At 33.4% G+C, this 18,042-nt stretch overlaps 2 protein-coding genes across 2 annotated transcripts; one reads left to right on the top strand and one right to left on the bottom strand.

Annotated features, from left to right (window-relative positions):
• Window positions 1-6,213: 6,213 nt before the first annotated feature.
• LOC308502082 (olfactory receptor 6C6) lies at window positions 6,214-7,158 on the top strand (the record flags this gene model as incomplete). The annotated part of the gene is made up of 1 exon (XM_081059331.1): window positions 6,214-7,158. One exon carries the CDS (start codon window positions 6,214-6,216, stop codon window positions 7,156-7,158), a length of 945 nt encoding a protein of 314 aa, XP_080915457.1.
• A 9,683-nt stretch (window positions 7,159-16,841) lies between these two features.
• LOC308502078 (olfactory receptor 6C6-like) lies at window positions 16,842-17,798 on the bottom strand (the record flags this gene model as incomplete). The annotated part of the gene is made up of 1 exon (XM_081059325.1): window positions 16,842-17,798. The coding sequence occupies one exon, from the start codon at window positions 17,796-17,798 to the stop codon at window positions 16,842-16,844; it is 957 nt and encodes a 318-aa protein (XP_080915451.1).
• Window positions 17,799-18,042: the final 244 nt, after the last annotated feature.

Raw genomic sequence — 18,042 nt, 5'->3', positions numbered from 1 at the left:
CTGACTAAAGTAGAGCAAAGGGAGTATATTGACTGAATCTGAGTCAAATATGTTATTTAGTTTGAGTTTACAATTCTGACATGAAAATGAGTATATCTTTTTTTTTTTTTTTTTTTTCCCCAATAAAATTTTTTTTATTTAAAAGAAAACCAGTAACTAGATTGAAGGACAACAACTTGGAGCTGATGGGCCCTGGAAAAACACAGGGGGCAGCATACAAAAATGAGTATATCTTTAAGAGGATCTGGGGAATGTAGTGGAGTGGGAAGTATCGATACCAGGAATCTGAGTCCCCCACTAGACAACAATTGCACTGGCAGAATTGTCTGATATAATCATTTGGGAACTCCAGTGTCTGTTGAAAGCTTGCAACTCCAGGGGAAGGCTGGGGTGATAAATTGCTGTTAATTTTGGTAATTTCAGCTCTTAACACAGGAGCAGGTCCTCGTCCTGCATTTCCCAGCCCAAGGCAAGCAGCTGTGCATGTGTTCCTAGAGCAGCTTGCAGGAGCCAAGGTGGACAAAAAGGATCCTTTCCTTCAAATATTAGGGATCTATACTCTGATCCCCAGTTGGTACGTTTGACCACAAAGGTATTAAACCTCCCAGTGTTGTTGTAAACCCTTCTCCCTGTGGCTGAAGTGACTTTCAGGGAGTTTAAAAGACTGGTGCTCTGACACACCTTCATTTTTCTCTTTTTTCCCTTTTAGGAGCCAGACATTAAAGACTAAAGCTTTCAAAGTAAATATATAGGGAAAATAAGAAAGTGACTGTGAATGCCCACGGAGGGTCACAGGCTCAGAAAATACCTGAGAAGACCTCAGGTTGATACCTGCCACAACAATAAATTAGTTAAAGAGAAACAGAAACAATAACAAAAGCAGCAGCCCTGGGGAAGTGTCTGAATTCCAGAGTTACCACATTATTGAATTCAAACGTCCAGTGTTCAACAAAAAAATTACAAGTCATCAAAGAAACAAGAAATTATGGCACAGTCAAAATAAGTCAACAGAAATTGTCACTGAAAAAGGACTTAATGACAGATCTACTAGACAAAGACATAGAACAATTAAACATACTAAAATAAGTAAAGGAAGATGTGAAGTCAAGAAAACAATGTAGGAACAAAATGGAAACATACAAAATGAGTTTAAAAACCTAAAATACACGAAAAAGAAATTATGTAGATGAAAATTACAATAACTAAACTGTTATCAAATGTATTATTTTTTGATAAAATACAAAAGACCTTAAGCTTTGTTCTTTTAACCCTCTGATAAATAGAAAATACTGTATCCAAGTTCAAAATATCTAATGTTCTCAAAAGTACAAAAAATATTTCTAAAACTGACTATGAGTGTAGCATAAAGAAAGTTTCAAATTTGACAGGATTAAATTCTTGGAAGTATGCTTTGTAATTATAATGGAATTAAGAGACAATAGTTTAGTGGTTACCAGAGAGTAAGGGGGAGGGGGTGACGAATGAAGGTAAACGGGATAAAATATATGGTGAGGGAAGAACTGACTCTGGGTAGTGAACACACAACTCGATATATAGATGATGTGTTACAGAACTGTACTCCTGAAACCTATGTTACTTTACTGACCATTGTCACTCCAATAAACTTTAACTTAAAAAAATAAATAAAAATAAACATTACATTAAAAAAAGAATCAATAACAAAGAAGTAACTAGAAAGTCTCCAAATATTTGAAACTTGAGCAATACATTTCTAAATAGCCAATTGGTTAAAAAAAATAATCAGAAAGAATTAGATAAATTTTTGAACTATATGATAATAAAATATAGCATATCAAAATTATGAGACATCTAGTAAAGACATGTTTACAGAAAATCTATATAATTAAATGTGCATTACAAAAGACAATTTTTTTTGTACTGTCCAATATGGTAGCCATTAGCCACTGTAGCTATTATATTAAGTACTTGAAATGTGACTAGTGTGACTGAAAAACTAAATATTTAATTTAATATCCACTGTTTCAAATTTAAATGCATATATTGAGATGTGGCCAATGGCTATCATATTGGACTGTATAGATCTATGTAATCTTTTCAATAGCCTAAGAAAAAAGAGATAAGTTGCATCCAAAGATATTTGATAGATGATTGAGATAGAATTTAACTACAAAAAGTTTACCTTTTGCAGTTACATAGTTTGATGAACTTTGACATGAGATCTGACAATTAAGTTCGTGAACTCATCCAGAAAAAGAGCTATGTACCTCGTTGCTGAATATCACTATGGTCGCCTTTAAGTACTCCCCTTGGGAAGCTATGCACTGATTCCACTGCCTAGTCCACGCTTCAAAGCAATTTTGGAACTCTTTTTCTGGAATGGCCATCAGAGTTGTCGTCCTATTATACTTGATGTCCTGAATGTCATCCAAATGTCTTCCTTTCAATATTTCCTTTATCTTTGGGTAAAGAAAGAAGTCACTGGGGGCCAGATCAGGTGAGTATTATACCCCAGGGAGGGTATTCCAACATAGTTATTTGCTTAGTGGCCAGAAACCTCCCTCACAGACAGTGCCCTGTGAGCTGGTGCATTGTTGTGATGCAAATGACATGAATTGTTGGCAAAAAGTTCAGGTCGTCTAACTTTTTCACGCAGCCTTTTTATCACTTCCAAATAGTAAACTTGGTTAACTATTTGTCCAGTTGGTACAAATTCATAATGAATAATCCCTCTGATATCACAAAAGGTTAGCAACACTGTTGCAACAAGTTTGCGACCACTACAGTCAAGATTTAAAATGTTTTATAAACCTTAAAAAGTTCCTTCATGACACTTCTGTAGTTAGTCATTTCTCTTCACTCTCTGGCCCTAGCTACTTATCAGGTTTTTAATTTAGTGTTTTCAAGAATTATAGAACTGGAATCAGAGTTTTTGGATGTTATATCTGGCTTCTTTCTCTTAGGATAAGATTTCTAAGATTCATCTATCAACTCACCAGCTGATATTGGATTGTATCCAGGTTTGGGTATTAACATAAAAATTTTAATAGATAAAATTCAGTTTACTGAGAGAGTAAAAAAATTCATCAGATATCCACCTCAAATCTCACTTTATTAATCCAAAAATAAATTATGCTTCATTGTTGTATGTAAATCAAATATATACACCAGTAGATGCCAGAGTGTAAAACAGTTTACGATAAAGTCTAAAATTTGTTCTGTTATTAATCGGAAGGAACTGCTTGTGATTCTGTTACATATTTCATTGATTTTTCTAAACCACTTGGATGCTCCTCTGGGATACTTTCATTTCAGCTTTTATTTAAAGTAGATTACAGTGGTGTCTTTATTGCCAGTAATTAGAACTTCTGGAACTCTGATCCCCAGAGTTTTTCTTTCTTTGTTTTATTTTAATAGATCCCTTGAGTCTATACAAGTAGAAAATGATAAAACTGCAGCATTTTGTAAGTGTAAAGTTGGCAATGTAGAGTCTCTTTCTTGGAACAGTTGCTTATCTTTTATAAGATAATATCCTGAGTATTTTTCAGTTGATCTTTCAAAAAAATTTTATTTTGTTTTAAAGAATAACTACCTGTTTTGAGAGAGTTTGAATGATTGCATTATAAAAACAAAATTTTGCAAAACTGCAACTGATGGAATAAACGATGGATGGCCATTAAATTATTGATACCTGAGTTCTGAACATCACAGTAAGTATGGAATTGAGGGAATATGGAAGTTATTTACAGAAACACAATACTTGTACGTATACATTGCCTCTTCTCACAAAAACAATTCTTTATAAATTGCCCTATTATATAATATGATCATAACAGAGTAAAATAATTAATTATGTTAACATACATCTTTTCCATGCACAGAGTGGAATGATAAATATAATAGATTCAAGAAAGTAAGTAAGTCAACTGTATTTTTAGCTTACCTGCGAAATCAGAAATTAAGTCAGATACATAATAAGTCCAATTCAGGGAATTAAATTTGACTACTGAATTTTTAGTTTTACAGATTTGTTTAGTGGTAGAGTCATTTTATGGTTGTGTATTAACAAGTATTGTAATCTATTTAATCCGTATACAGTTACACCTAAGTTTCATTTTCTCTAATTTTCTTTGTGAATTAAGTGTTGTCTTGGATAAAGTGATGTGAAGAAAACACTGAACAACTCTTGCCTATAATTTGAAAGAACGTAGTTCCACAACAGTCTGTTCGACCCACATGGTAATAGAAATTGTATGACTAACTCCTAACACATACCTTTTCATATCATAGGTAGAGCAAAGATGAGAGTCACAGCAAGGATGGAAACATATATTTTTACAAGAAAAGCTTGTCACCACTTAGTAGCTGAAAACTGCATGTCTTCAGTTGCCATTAAAAACATTGAAGCTATTCACTAACATTTGGAAAATCACATTAAGCAGAGAAAATCTTAGTGGTTTTCTTATTTTGTTGTTTTTAAATGGGCCCCTCTTTTGAAGGAGAATCCATTCCAGGGCATCCTGCCCTTCCCAAGAAAAGAGAACTTTCCTCAGGCCTCCAGCCAGCTTCCCTGAGATTGCTTACATTACTGCACTGTATATTTTTTCCAAATAAGAAAAAAGTAACAAATAGACTAGCAATATTAATAAGACAAATGCAAAAGAGTAAAGATGACAAAGAGTGCTTAGTAACCTATTTCTCGTAAAAGGTAATGCATAAAATAAAATAGACTGACATGTTTAACATAACAAGGGAATTGTACAACATGGAAGTAAATACAATTCCTACTATGTAGAATGGATAAGGGGTAATACATTCCTGGCGTATTTAATAGTTTTTTAAAGGATATAAAGGAAGTAAAAAAAAATAATGCCCCAAATTATGTAGACACATACAAGAATGCATTTCAAAAAGATTAATTGAAAACAAGGACAAATTTTAAAATTAAAATATTACTTTTTTTGTCGTTTTGCTTTGTTTTATTTGTCACGTATACTGAAAAACAACTGTCCATTTGAGTATAGCAAAGTCAGTCAAGAAATTTAATACCATCATAAAAATAATCGTGTACTTTCAGTACAGAGAAAATTTCAAAACTATTATAATTAGGACCTTTATCTACTTACTAGAAATAAGTATTGCCTTAGTGATTGACCATTACTGAAACTGCAATATTACCCTAAATCCTGGTTTTGAAAAGTCACCCTGATACTTTTTCTAAAAAGACAAACCAACTTAGTACATTTACATAGATTGAATAAAAATAATAGAAAAGGCATTAAAATAATGCATATGCTTTTTTGAAAAAATACATGCACAGTTGATTCAGGAGGGATGGGAAAAAATGCACATAAATCAAAAAAAATTCAAGTTCAAGTTCCAGAGGAAAAATTATGAATATTATAATAAAGAGAACTAATAGATGAGAATGAATTTAGATATGACTGTAGCAAGTAAATTATGAGTCATTAGCAATTTCAGACTGGCAAAAACATTTGCAAATGGATAAATTAAAGAGTGTATGCTTTTTTACCAGAGAATGGGGGGGGAGGGGTGATAGAGGGGGGGAGGGGGTGATAGATGAGGGTAAAATATATGGTGATGGAAGAAGAACTGATTGTGGGTGGTGAACACACAATTGGATATATAGATGATGTATTACACATTTGTACACCTGAAATCTATGTAACTTTACTAACAATAGTCACCCCAATAAACTTTAATTTAAAAAAAAGAAAAGAAAGAAAAACAGACATCCTCTGTGGATACCCCTATAGTGCTGAAGCCATCTTAAAATATCTTTCATAATTGGTGCTGTGATTTGGGTATGTGACTGTGTCTCTTCCAGTTGACTGTTAAGTTCATTTAAAACAATAACTGCATTTTAAACACCTTTGTAACCTGTATAGTGGTCAACTATAACTGCACACACAAAAAAAATGTGCAATAAATATTTGTTCAGTGTTTTATGACAAAAGAAAGAATGTATGCTTTTTTCTGCATTAGGTTAAATACACACACACATATATTTACCGAACAAATATATTTATTTAGTGAATATATATTTATTTCACATTTAGGTTAATTTATATATATTTAGGTCAATATACATACATTTCGCTCATTTATATATTTAGGTTAATCTACATAGGTTATATTATGTCATATTCACATATATTCTTTCTTTTTTTTTTTCTTTTCCTATGTAAATTTGATAAGGCTCACCAAAGAGAAATGAAGAACCAGTCAATGGAAGTGGAGTTCATTCTCCTAGGATTGACAGATGACCCACAATTGCAAATTGTGATTTTCCTGTTTTTATTTTTGAATTACACGTTGAGCCTGATGGGGAACTTAGTCATTATTCTCCTTACCCTGCTGGATCCTCGCCTCAAGACACCAATGTATTTCTTTCTCCGTAATTTCTCATTTCTGGAAATCATATTCACAACAGTATGTATTCCCAGATTCCTGATAACCATTGTGACTAGAAAAAACACCATTTCATATAATAATTGTGCAGCTCAATTATTTTTTATTCTTTTACTGGGAGTTACGGAATTTTACCTTCTGGCTGCCATGTCCTATGACCGCTATGTTGCCATCTGCAAACCGCTGCATTACCGGATCATTATGAACAGCAAAGTCTGCTATCAGCTTGTACTCAGTTCTTGGGTAACAGGATTTCTAATCATCTTTCCCCCGTTGGTCTTGGGACTCAAGTTAGAGTTCTGTGCTTCCAGAGTAATTGATCACTTTATGTGTGAAACTTCTCCTCTCCTCCAGATCTCTTGCACAGATACACATGTCCTAGAATTGATGTCTTGTATCTTAGCTGTGGTGACACTTGTGGTCACATTGGTGTTAGTGATTCTCTCTTACACTCACATCATTAAGACCATTCTGAAATTCCCTTCTGCACAGCAAAGGACCAAAGCTTTTTCAACGTGTACTTCTCACATGATTGTTGTCTCCATGACTTATGGTAGCTGTATTTTTATGTACATTAAACCCTCTGCAAAAGAAAGAGTGACTGTATCCAAAGGTGTAGCTTTGCTGTATACCTCAGTTGCCCCTTTACTAAATCCCTTCATTTACACCCTAAGGAACCAGCAGGTGAAAAAAGTCTTCTGGGATATATTACAAAAGATGTTGTGTTTTTCAAAAAAACAATTGTGAAAAAAATTCTAAAACTCACAGCCTTAACCATAAAATCGAAGAAATGTGTTTCATGCATTTCTTCTGATCATGTTTTTCTACCTCATATATACTTACCTAATATAGGAGGTTCTCTTGAAGAATCTTATAGCTCAGTTACACCTCTTATTTTTTTTTAACGTACTAAAATGCATTGATTCCTACAGGCACAAATGGCTTTTGCTTCAATTTATTCTTACCTAAATGATACACATCCAATCTGCACTTTTGAAAGACTATTCCATTTGAAGCAAGTATATCTGACACTAGAAAACATAAAATAGCATATGGGAAAATATTTTACAAATTTTAAAGCATGCACACATTTACAATGTTGTAACATCAACATTTAATACTATTTCACTGACTCCGTTTTATTTTTCCTATTCCTTACAATTTCTATTATGTAGCCAAACCACAGCTGTAACTGTCTCAGAAACATATTGTCTGGTAATCTCTTAACCAAGGTCCAGTCCTACCAGGGCCATCCAGAGGTATGTCAATAGATCCTTGAAGGCAATTATTTTCTAGAATCTAAGGTTGATTTCTCTCTGCAGGTATTATTCCATTCCAATGAAATGCCACACTGCCTCTGGCCAGGTTCTCACATCTCCACAGCAAAGGTCTCAATTCATTTCTGGATTCTAGTCCAGTCCCCTGACATTTACCGACAACACTGTATTTCATCATACAGACCTGGAAGGATCTTTCTCCAGCTTAAAATTCTTCACTGAATATTCTCACAACTTTCAAAATGAAGTTCAAGTCTCCCATATGAGGACATCCACTAGGCTCGCTGGTGTTCCTACAATATTGTGTCCACGTCCCTGTCATCACCTGTTACACAGCACAAAGATACTTGATTTACTTGCCTCTACCATAAGTAAACTGTAAGCTACTCGAAATCTTAGATGACATCATTGAAAATATTTATTTCACAAATGCACATATGGAGCTCACTATGTACTTTCTAAGGGCTTACATATATTATTTTATTTAATACTCAAAAGAAACCCTGTGAGAAAAGCACTATTCTCTGATTTTACAGATGAGAGAAGTGAAGCTCCGTTGACTTTATATTCCATGCTCCTAGTATGCTACTTGGCAAATTGAAGGGACTCAGGTAAATGAGCTATTTAAGTTCTCTGTTATACCCAAGAGAGCAAAGGGTCCTTTATATGGATGTCTGCACTTTCATGTGGATACCATCTCCCTATATCCTGATTGCCTATCTAATTAGGAATAAAGGTAACTTCCATTTGCATGTATGCTCCAATTCTGGATCAAATAGCTTCTGGCCATCCTCGAATTTCAATGCCACATTGCATTTTACAATTCCTCCATATAAAATCCACTTCGTATGTTATGATCCCAACCCTGTTTCCTGGGCGACTACATTTATGTATTTGATTTTCTTCCAGAGGAAACCTTTTGAAATTTTAAACTCATTTGCACATTAATATACCTCATTTTGAAACAAACACAACTGTACAGTGTTCTCTGCTACATCTGACTGTTAGAAGAATATTGATTATTTGTACTAATGACTGCAATCCAGGGTGTATTGCTTAATTTTGTAGATTAATGAGTAAATAAACAAATGTGATTTTTAAGTCATGAAATTAGCAAACATCCTATTCATTTATTTTGACAAGTATTTTAGTTTATGAGACTTCACTACAGAAAGAGCAATCTATTTTACAGAAGAAACATTTCTGCTTTTAAGAAAACTCAGCAGCTTTCAGATAATAAACCTCTACAGAGAATAATGAAAAAGCCAATGAGATATTACAATACATTAACATTTTCATAGAGAATGCACTTTAGCTGTAGGCAATATCTTTAGCAGTTGCAAACCACACAGAACATTCTACTAAAATAGGTCAGGTAGGATAAAACACAAATTTCAGAAGCTTCATGTGTCCCTGAAGTGGTCTATATTCCAGGCCTGAGATCCCCCAAGCCAGGTAAAGCGGTGAGTGGACTACAAATATGAGGAAGTTTACAATTCCCTGAAATGAGCTGGTGATTAATTGGTAGTACATTTTATCACTGGTTTGGATACAGACTCTTCAGGATGGACACATTTAGCAAACTGGCCCAAGAACAAAGAACAAGCTGATTGACCTCATGACAGGTCCAGTGATATTCCTTCCACCTTTGCCAGGATTTCATGACAGCCGAGCAACTGCTGGGGACCATGAAAAGGTCAGCATGAAGCCTGAGCGAGGCACGAGGCACGAGGAAGCATTTCTCTTAAACATTCCATTTAGACTCAGATTTTCTTTGTCGTGGGTGAAAAGGCTTTGAGGCCAACATTTTAAATTTTTTAAAAAAAATTAACAGTGCACTTGCCAGTGGGTTTAGCTCCTGAATTCCTTCTGTCTGAATGGTAGAGCTAACGTTTTCTGTTAGCTTCTAATTGCTCTATATCTTAACTAGTGATGATGTGGCTAACTCTGCTAGAATGGGTGTTGATTTGAGAGCACCTAAATGTCAAGCTTTGTAACTGTGTTTGTGGGTGTATTAAACTCACATAGAATGACGCCTTGTTAATTGGGGCCTGAAGACAAGAAGCTTGGGGTCCTTGCTCCCTGCTCACAGTCATAAGAGGTGTGTTACCTCTTCTAGGAATGGATGCACTTTAGGTATCGTCTCTGATTGTAGAAAATTGTAGAAAGATGGTCTTTGCAAGCCAGTAGTAAATTTGTAAGTTTAGTTTAAAGCACCTAAAATATATTTTGTACGCATAAAAACTATGAACTATTTCTAAATCAAAAATTTAAGTACACAATGCAATATATAGATGATGTATTATAGAAATGCACACCTGAAACCTATAAAATTTTATAACCAATGTCATCCCAATAAATTAAAAAAAAAATCTACAAGGCCATACTTACATCAATAAATGAGTAAACAAATTTTTAAAAATTGGAATATATTGAACATACTTATATTTAAAAAATGCAGTGTTAGTCTTGAAATTAGAACAGAACCAAAAGATCCAGGTTGCTATGACAATGAGAAATACTGTGTTTTGAAAGCCAGTCTTCACACTAATACTCCCAAACGCAAGGGGCGCTTTTGCACTTTGCTTCTTCAGGCTTTCATGTTTTCAAGGACAAAAAATAAATGTGGGGGCAAGAAGATGTGGAGATCACAAACTCCCACAGTTCCCTCCATCAAATGGTGTATGTAGTGTGTGCTTGAATGTTGAAGGAACGATGGGTAGGGGAGGGAGTGAAAACGAACAAAACTTCAAAAGGATGCCATGGAGATTTCTGAAAACACACAGTAGTAAAGAAGACATACAAAATTACCTAACATCCCAGAACACTATTATGACAATGTAGGTGCTTTTTGTCCAGTCTTCTTTTCTATGTATTTATATGTATATCTTAACATTACTTGATCCATACTACATAACACACATTTTTTCTGATATTATACTTAGGATTTTCTTATCTCTAATTTGAATCTGTAAAACAATGGTGAAACTTCATGACTGAATAATATAACATATTTTGCTATATCATAAATAATTGAGCCATTCTCTCATTCTGGACACATAAAAGTACAGTTTATCTTTTCATAGTAGTATCATTTTTTACAATCATTTTTTAATTTTCAAACAAAATTATATTCTCCTGTTTAAAGGTCAATTATTTGATTACTAGTGATACTGAAATATCATTAGTAGTATGTAATATATGGTGTCTAAGATAATAGATATTGATAATTTTATAAGTCATTTTCATTTCTTCAATGGATTGTCTGTTCATACCCTTTGCCCTTCTTTTCCATATTGTTTTAATATTTCTCATCAACATGTACAAGCTCTTTTTATTATAAGTATTGTAAGTTTGTCTTTTTTATCTTTACAGATTTATTTTTTGCCCGTTACCTTTCAATTTTGTTTATGATATAAACATAAACAACAACATGGTATTCCATTCATTTAAAATCCTCTATTGATTCTTCAAAGTTCACTTGTAAATAGTTACTTACCTGGAAACAGTAATACTTCATAATGAGTGAGTGGTAAAACAATGTTGGTTTCATCTAATTTATTACTCTCATTGTCCCTTCAGAAAAAGCAGGTGGGAAATATTTTAATTGACGGCACTTTGTTTTTTATTTATTTTTTATTCTTTTTTTTTAATTAAAGTTTATTGGGGTGACAAGTGTTAGTAAAATTCCATAGGTTTCAAGTGTACAATTCTGTGATAATATCATCTATATGTCACATTGTGTATTCTGACTCTGGGGGGGGGGACTTTGGTTTTTAAATCATACATTCATAACCTAAACAAATACAGATGTATAAAAGCTATTATAATAAAGAAATCACCAATAAAATTCTAATATTTCAATGGTCTGTAATCTGTGTCGCTATTTTCTGACAATTCTTTATGCTGAAATTCCATATATTCAATTCAGTAATGAAATTGAAAAAATATATTTATAAAATTTCTTTTTAAAAATCCTTACATTTTATTCTCTTTATGAAAATATTTCTCCTTGCTATAGTAACTTACTGCCTTCAAGTCTATAATCCAAGTTTTTAAAAAAGATTTTCATTAAAATACACCTAACATATATTACATTAGTTTCAGGTGTACACCATAGTTATTCAACACTTTTATGCCTAAAGAAGTGACCAGCATGATAAGTCCAGCAACCATATGACACTGTACCATGCTATCACAGTATTATTGACTATATTTCCCATGCTGTACATTACATCCCCATGACTTATTTGTAATCCAAGTTTTAATAACATCTCCTATTGAATATTCGTTTCCAGAAACCATGAGTTTGAGGAAAATATGCTTTGTATAAATGTAACTCGCACATAACCCCAATATTGCTATAATTAGTGTTTTAGTAAACACTTAGAAAAATAACATGGGGTACATTAAATGGCTTCTAAGTAAACTTTGAGATCTGGGAGGCCTTTCAGGAGAAAGTAATAATTATGCTGAAACCAAAAGTATACATAAGGAAAGAAAACTAAGATATACATATATGCAAATAACAGAGTGTTAGATAACCACATGCATTTGGAGAATTAGTATATCTAATGCTTAGAACAGGATTTTGAGATATTCAGCCTGGTTACTAAAATCTTCACCAAGTACTCAATGTGCGACACTGCACAGAATACATAAACCGTTTATGCCTCAGTTTCTCCACATGTAAGTCATACCTCATAATTCAGAAAATATATACTATTAGAACTGTTCAGCACTCAGTAAAAGATAACATTTATTTTGAACAATTCAAAAACGTTGCAACTGATACTAGATGCACTTTTCAGAAGATAGAGGTAACAAGTCTGTAAAGGTTGAAGGGTCAAAACATAAAGGGACCTGTGTGTCAGAATAGTATTTTGGACTTAAACTTGATATTAAATAATTTTGAAAGGTTTTGTGTACAAGAATCACCTAGGTGGTCTTATAAATGTTATTTCAAGTTACCATTCCTGGTGTGTCTGAGTCATTCTGTCTGGGATACTGTCGGTGTTTAATATATACCCTGGTTATTTTGAGATGCTGTTCTTTACATGATACTTCCAATAAAGAGAATCATTGAAATTGTATATAAGGTGTAAATTTTAATATTCAGCTTTTTTTATTTTGGCAAGCTTACTCTTTAAATTTATGTTGAATATGGACAATAAAGAGTCAAGGGGACAAGTGAGAAGATCATTACTTTACACTTCTGAGAAAATTTTGAAATTCAGTATGTAAATGTGACAGTGGGTCTACGATACATATAATAGAGTCAGAGATATTCAGGAAAAAAGAATGAGAGGTTTTATTAAACTTTAGATTGAGGGGATAATGGTGTTAGAGAAATATTACTCTTCCTTATTCATTCTCCATTTCCACACTCATCTAACATACATTGAATGATTTTTAAGGAAGCATTTTATCATCACCTCATAAAAGTTTAAGCCACAGAGAAATTTCAAAAAAAATGTATAGATGAGGGTAAAAGGGATCAAACATATGGTGATGGAAGGAGAACTGACTCTGGGTGGTGAACACACGATATGATATATAGATGATGAATTACAGAATTGTACACATGAAACCTATGTAACTTTACTAACAATTGTTACACCAATAAACTTCAATTAAAAAGGAAAAAAGTATAGTTCTCCACAAATGATCATATTTCTCAATTAAATGAGGAATCAAGTTGAAGAAAAAAATGCTTTCATCATTTAATTATTATATTTATTACTTGCTGCATTCCTGGCTTGATAGGTATTCGAGTATAGCTTAGGTTCTAATTATTTAAAAATTCTTTTAGGAGTCCCTTACATCATAGGGAGATGATGTATGTATTACCATGTTTTCCCCTTAACCTCCCACAATTCCTCTTCCTCACATGCCCTCTATTCCCCTCAGAAGTCAAGGAATCCTGGGGTCCTGTTTTAACATAATAAATGTTACAATTAATAAATAATAAAACAAATAAATAACAACACAAACATAATAAATAAAAAAATGAACACCTATGTGGATAAAAAAAAACTCTTGGAAATATTTGCCTGTACATATGTGTGTGTATAGTCACCTGTAAGTAAATTTCTTCTCAAAAAGCCAAAGCAAGGAAAAGTAATACATATTGTACTTTATCTGAGCTATGAGAGTAGCCATAGGTTTTCAACCAGGAACTTATTTAACTGTTCTAGTTTATTGGTCTTTAATATTTTGTTGAGCAATATAGTAATCAGAGCTGCCTGCCTCTCCATCCCCAGATATTGGAAGTTTTTCTCCACAAGACAGAACCCTGACTGTTTAGAATGCGACACAGGAGTGCTGATGTTTTCCTATCTCATGCCTTGGAACTTCTTCCACCCACTTTCCCAGTAACTTTATCAAGGAATCTTTCTTAAATTGTTTAGGAGAGTTATATCTTCGCGTCATTGGAAGGCTTACTCTTACTTTACATTTTCAACTGGACCTCCTAGGAGTACGTTTCAAGTGGAAAGTACAAGTGCATGAGATACGGATTAATCATTACTTTGACCTGAGCCACTTTACTCCCCAGTTACAGCAATTCTAAGGATTAAATTTTGTATTTGAATTAATTAATTCTTCCATTTCCTCTAGAAAAATAATTTGCTCCCAAATTTTAATTTTATTATATTGTGATAATCGTGCCTCTGGATAAAAGAAGAATGGCTAGAGAGAAGGGGCTTGGAGAGAGACAGAGGGAGAGATCTGCGGGAGCAGGGAAAGGAAGAGAGGGAACAGATTTCAACAAGATGAGATACAGTTTTTTCAGAATGTCTGAAACAGCCTGATTTGTATACAGATCTCGTCTCCATTTTATAAAGGTCTGGATTATATCTTCATATTGTAAAAGTAAAGCATCATTTTATTTTCTTTTTTTTATTTATTGGGGTGACAGTTGTTAGTGAAATTACATAGATTTCAGGTGTACAATTCTGTATTCCATCATCTATAAATCCCATTGTGTGTTCACCACCCAGTCAGTTCTCCTTCCATCACCATATATTTGATCCCCCTTATCCTCATCTACCACCCCCAACCCCCTTACCCTCTGGTAACCACTAAATTATTGTCTGTGTCTATGAGTTTTTGTTTCTCATTTGTTTGTCTTGTTCTTTTGTTGTTTTTGGTTTATATACCACATATCAGTGAAATCATAGGGTCCTCTGCTTTTTCTGTCTGACTTATTTCGCTTAGCATTATACTCTCAAGATCCATTCATGTTGTCACAAATGGTCCTATATCACCTTTTCTTACTGCCGAAATCATTTGATTTTCATGTGTTCATGTATATGGATTCATTTTATCTCTGAGGAAAGTCAATCCAATGACCTGAGGTAACTTTTCTCAGACCATGTAGACGGTGAAATAAGACTTCCATTGCCAGGACCACAAACTTACCTTCATTTTATCATCATCTTCATCTTCTTTATCATTGTCATTGTCACATTTCTAAAACATTCCAGTGTGAGAATAAAACTGATTTAAATTTCATATTGATCTATGAAATCACTTTATTCATTCTCTGATTTAATATATTTTTCAAAAAGGAGGGAAAATACTCTTCTTGCTCATGACAGAACTGTATTAAATCTTAGTTTATGTTCAATTCCTTTACTCTACCACTCAGTTTTTATACTGCATTGATAACTAATGATAATGTGATATTTGTAATAATATATTCAGCATTCACATGATAGTCGATAAATTCATTTTTATGATCCTGTGTTAATCATGGGATCAAAAATATATAAACTGAAAATTACCAGGGACTAGAGGGTGGAAAAATGGGGAGATGTTGTTCAATGGTAATTCTTTGTGGTTTCTTTTGTGAAAAAATCAGAAAAGGCAAAATTAAGTTATAGTGACCAAAAGGACAAGACTGGATACCTGGATCCAGTGGCAGGCATGAGGGAAAGGGGACGACTGGGAAGAGGGAAAGGGAAATATTTAGTATAATGTAAATGTTCTCTGTCTTTATTATTATGTGATGTCAATATTTGTTCAAATCCATTCATTTAAAATGATCATATGCATCATGGCATTGTACACCAGAGGCTGGACATTAATGAATGCCAACTATAATTTTATGTGTATAATGTGATGGTTCAGTGTGAGGTCGGAGGGATAGTGGATGGGGGGAGGGGGGTTCACGGTGTGAGGGATGTAAAAATAAAATAAAATAAAATAAAACTATAAAAAAAAGAAAACTAAAAAAAAATGATCATATGCACTTTTATGTAAGGTATACTTAATAAATTTGATTAAACTGGATTGATCAGGCATTTTAAATTTACTTATTAAACAGAATGGATCAGGCATTTTAAATTTACATATAGTTTAAAATATATCAAAAGATCCCAAACCTATCTGTAAATAAATTATATAATACCTGAATTTCTTTCATGGGTTACTATCATTTGTAGGCCTAATACTATAATGCAATATAAGCAATTGAACTCCAAAGCCTGGAGTTCAATTATTTCTACACAAAACATTAACTAATAATGTTCACAAATACCATATACATAATCATTGTAACTCAAGTTGAAACTTATTAGAATCTCAGTTCCTTTGCATATTTTATATTTCTGATTACAGAACCTTTGAAACTTTCATTTCCTTATTCATCTTTCAGGTTTCAGCATAAATTACTTTTTTTCTTGGAAGGCTACTTTGAACTTTAAAATTATTTAATTTCTCTCTTTTTCATCACAAGTGCAATTACATGACATAATAATTATCAGGTTTTGAGTTTGTCTCTTACAGTTTTAGCAGACAAAATACTTAGGAGCATATGCAATGCTTAACAATTATCACACATATTTGAAATAATTAACTAAGTATATCTAGCAAGGTTCATTTTTTGAAAGCATTCAGTACATGAAGGTATCATTAATGGGAAGAGATATTTCTACTCAAAGATGGAATTTAATATTCTGGATTGAAGAAGGCAGTTTACTACTAAAGAGTAAAAAGATCTACTCAAAAAAAGAACAGAGGGAAGCACAGAGATCAGGAAGACTTAGTAAACCTAATACGATATAAATAGTTGAGGGGAGAAATGGCATAGATATGAACAAATAAACTGAAAATTGTTTTCAATTTTCCTATTCACGTTTCAACAACATATTACTTACATCCCACTTTTGTCTCACTGTTTTCAAAATAACAAAACCTGTGCAGCATATCCTTGAGAGCTGCTTTCACCTGCTGGTTTCTTAGGGTGTAAATGAAGGGGTTTAGTAAAGGTGCAACAGAGGTATTGAGCACAGCTACACCTTTAGTTAAAGTCACCCTTTCCTTTGCTGATGGTTTCATGTACATAAAGATGCAACTCCCATATGTAATAGAGACAACAACCATGTGAGAGGAACATGTGGAAAAGGCCTTTGTTCGTTGTTGAACAGAAGGAAATTTTAGAATGGTTTTGATGATGTATGTGTAGGAGAGGACCACTAACAACAAAGTGACTACAAGTGTCACAACAGCTAAGACAAAAGCCATCAATTCTATCAACTGTGTATCTGTGCAAGAGATCTGCAGGAGAGGAGAAGTGTCACAGAGGAAGTGATCAATAGTTTTTGAAGCACAGAATTCCAGCTTGAGTCCCAAGACCAATGGGGGAAAGATAATTAGGAATCCAGTTAACCAAGAGCTGAGTACAAGCTGACAGCACACTTTGTTGTTCATAATAATCGGGTAATGCAGCGGTTTGCAGATGGCAACATAGCGGTCATAGGACATGGCAGCCAGAAGGTAAAATTCTGTAACTCCTAATAAAATAAAAAAGAATAACTGTATTGCACAACCACTGTAGGAAATTGTTTTATCTCCAGTCAAAATGCTTATCAAGAATCGTGGAATGCAGACGGTTGTGAATGAAACTTCTAAGAAGGAGAAATTTCGGAGGAAGAAATACATCGGAGTCTTGAGATGGGGGTCCAGCAGAGTGAGGAGGATGATAATTAAGTTTCCCATGAGGCTCAAGATGTAGTTTACAAATAGAAACAGGAAAATCACAATTTGCAACAGAGGATCATCTGTCAATCCAAGCAAAATAAACTCTATTTCCATTGAATTGTTCATTTCTTTTTTTTCCTATCAAAGCTAGAGAAAACAAAATTAAATCGGAGTTAAAAAAATAATTTTCTTTATTCTCAGCCATAAAATGTTCCTTATTCAAAAACTTATCTATGTGCAAATATTTTCACAAACTACCTTGAGGTCATCAAAATGAACATGTCCCCTAATGTTAGTCATCTTTATAAAAATGCTGAGTTTCTTCCCGTGACAAGATTGAAATAAGGCATACTTACCACTTAATAGGGGG

The sequence above is a fragment of the Rhinolophus hipposideros genome, assembly GCF_964194185.1.
Source record: "Rhinolophus hipposideros genome assembly, chromosome: 9".
NCBI classification, from domain to species: Eukaryota; Metazoa; Chordata; class Mammalia; order Chiroptera; family Rhinolophidae; genus Rhinolophus; species Rhinolophus hipposideros.
Note: the sequence above shows the minus strand (reverse complement) of the source record. Positions and strands in the feature narration are given on the sequence as shown.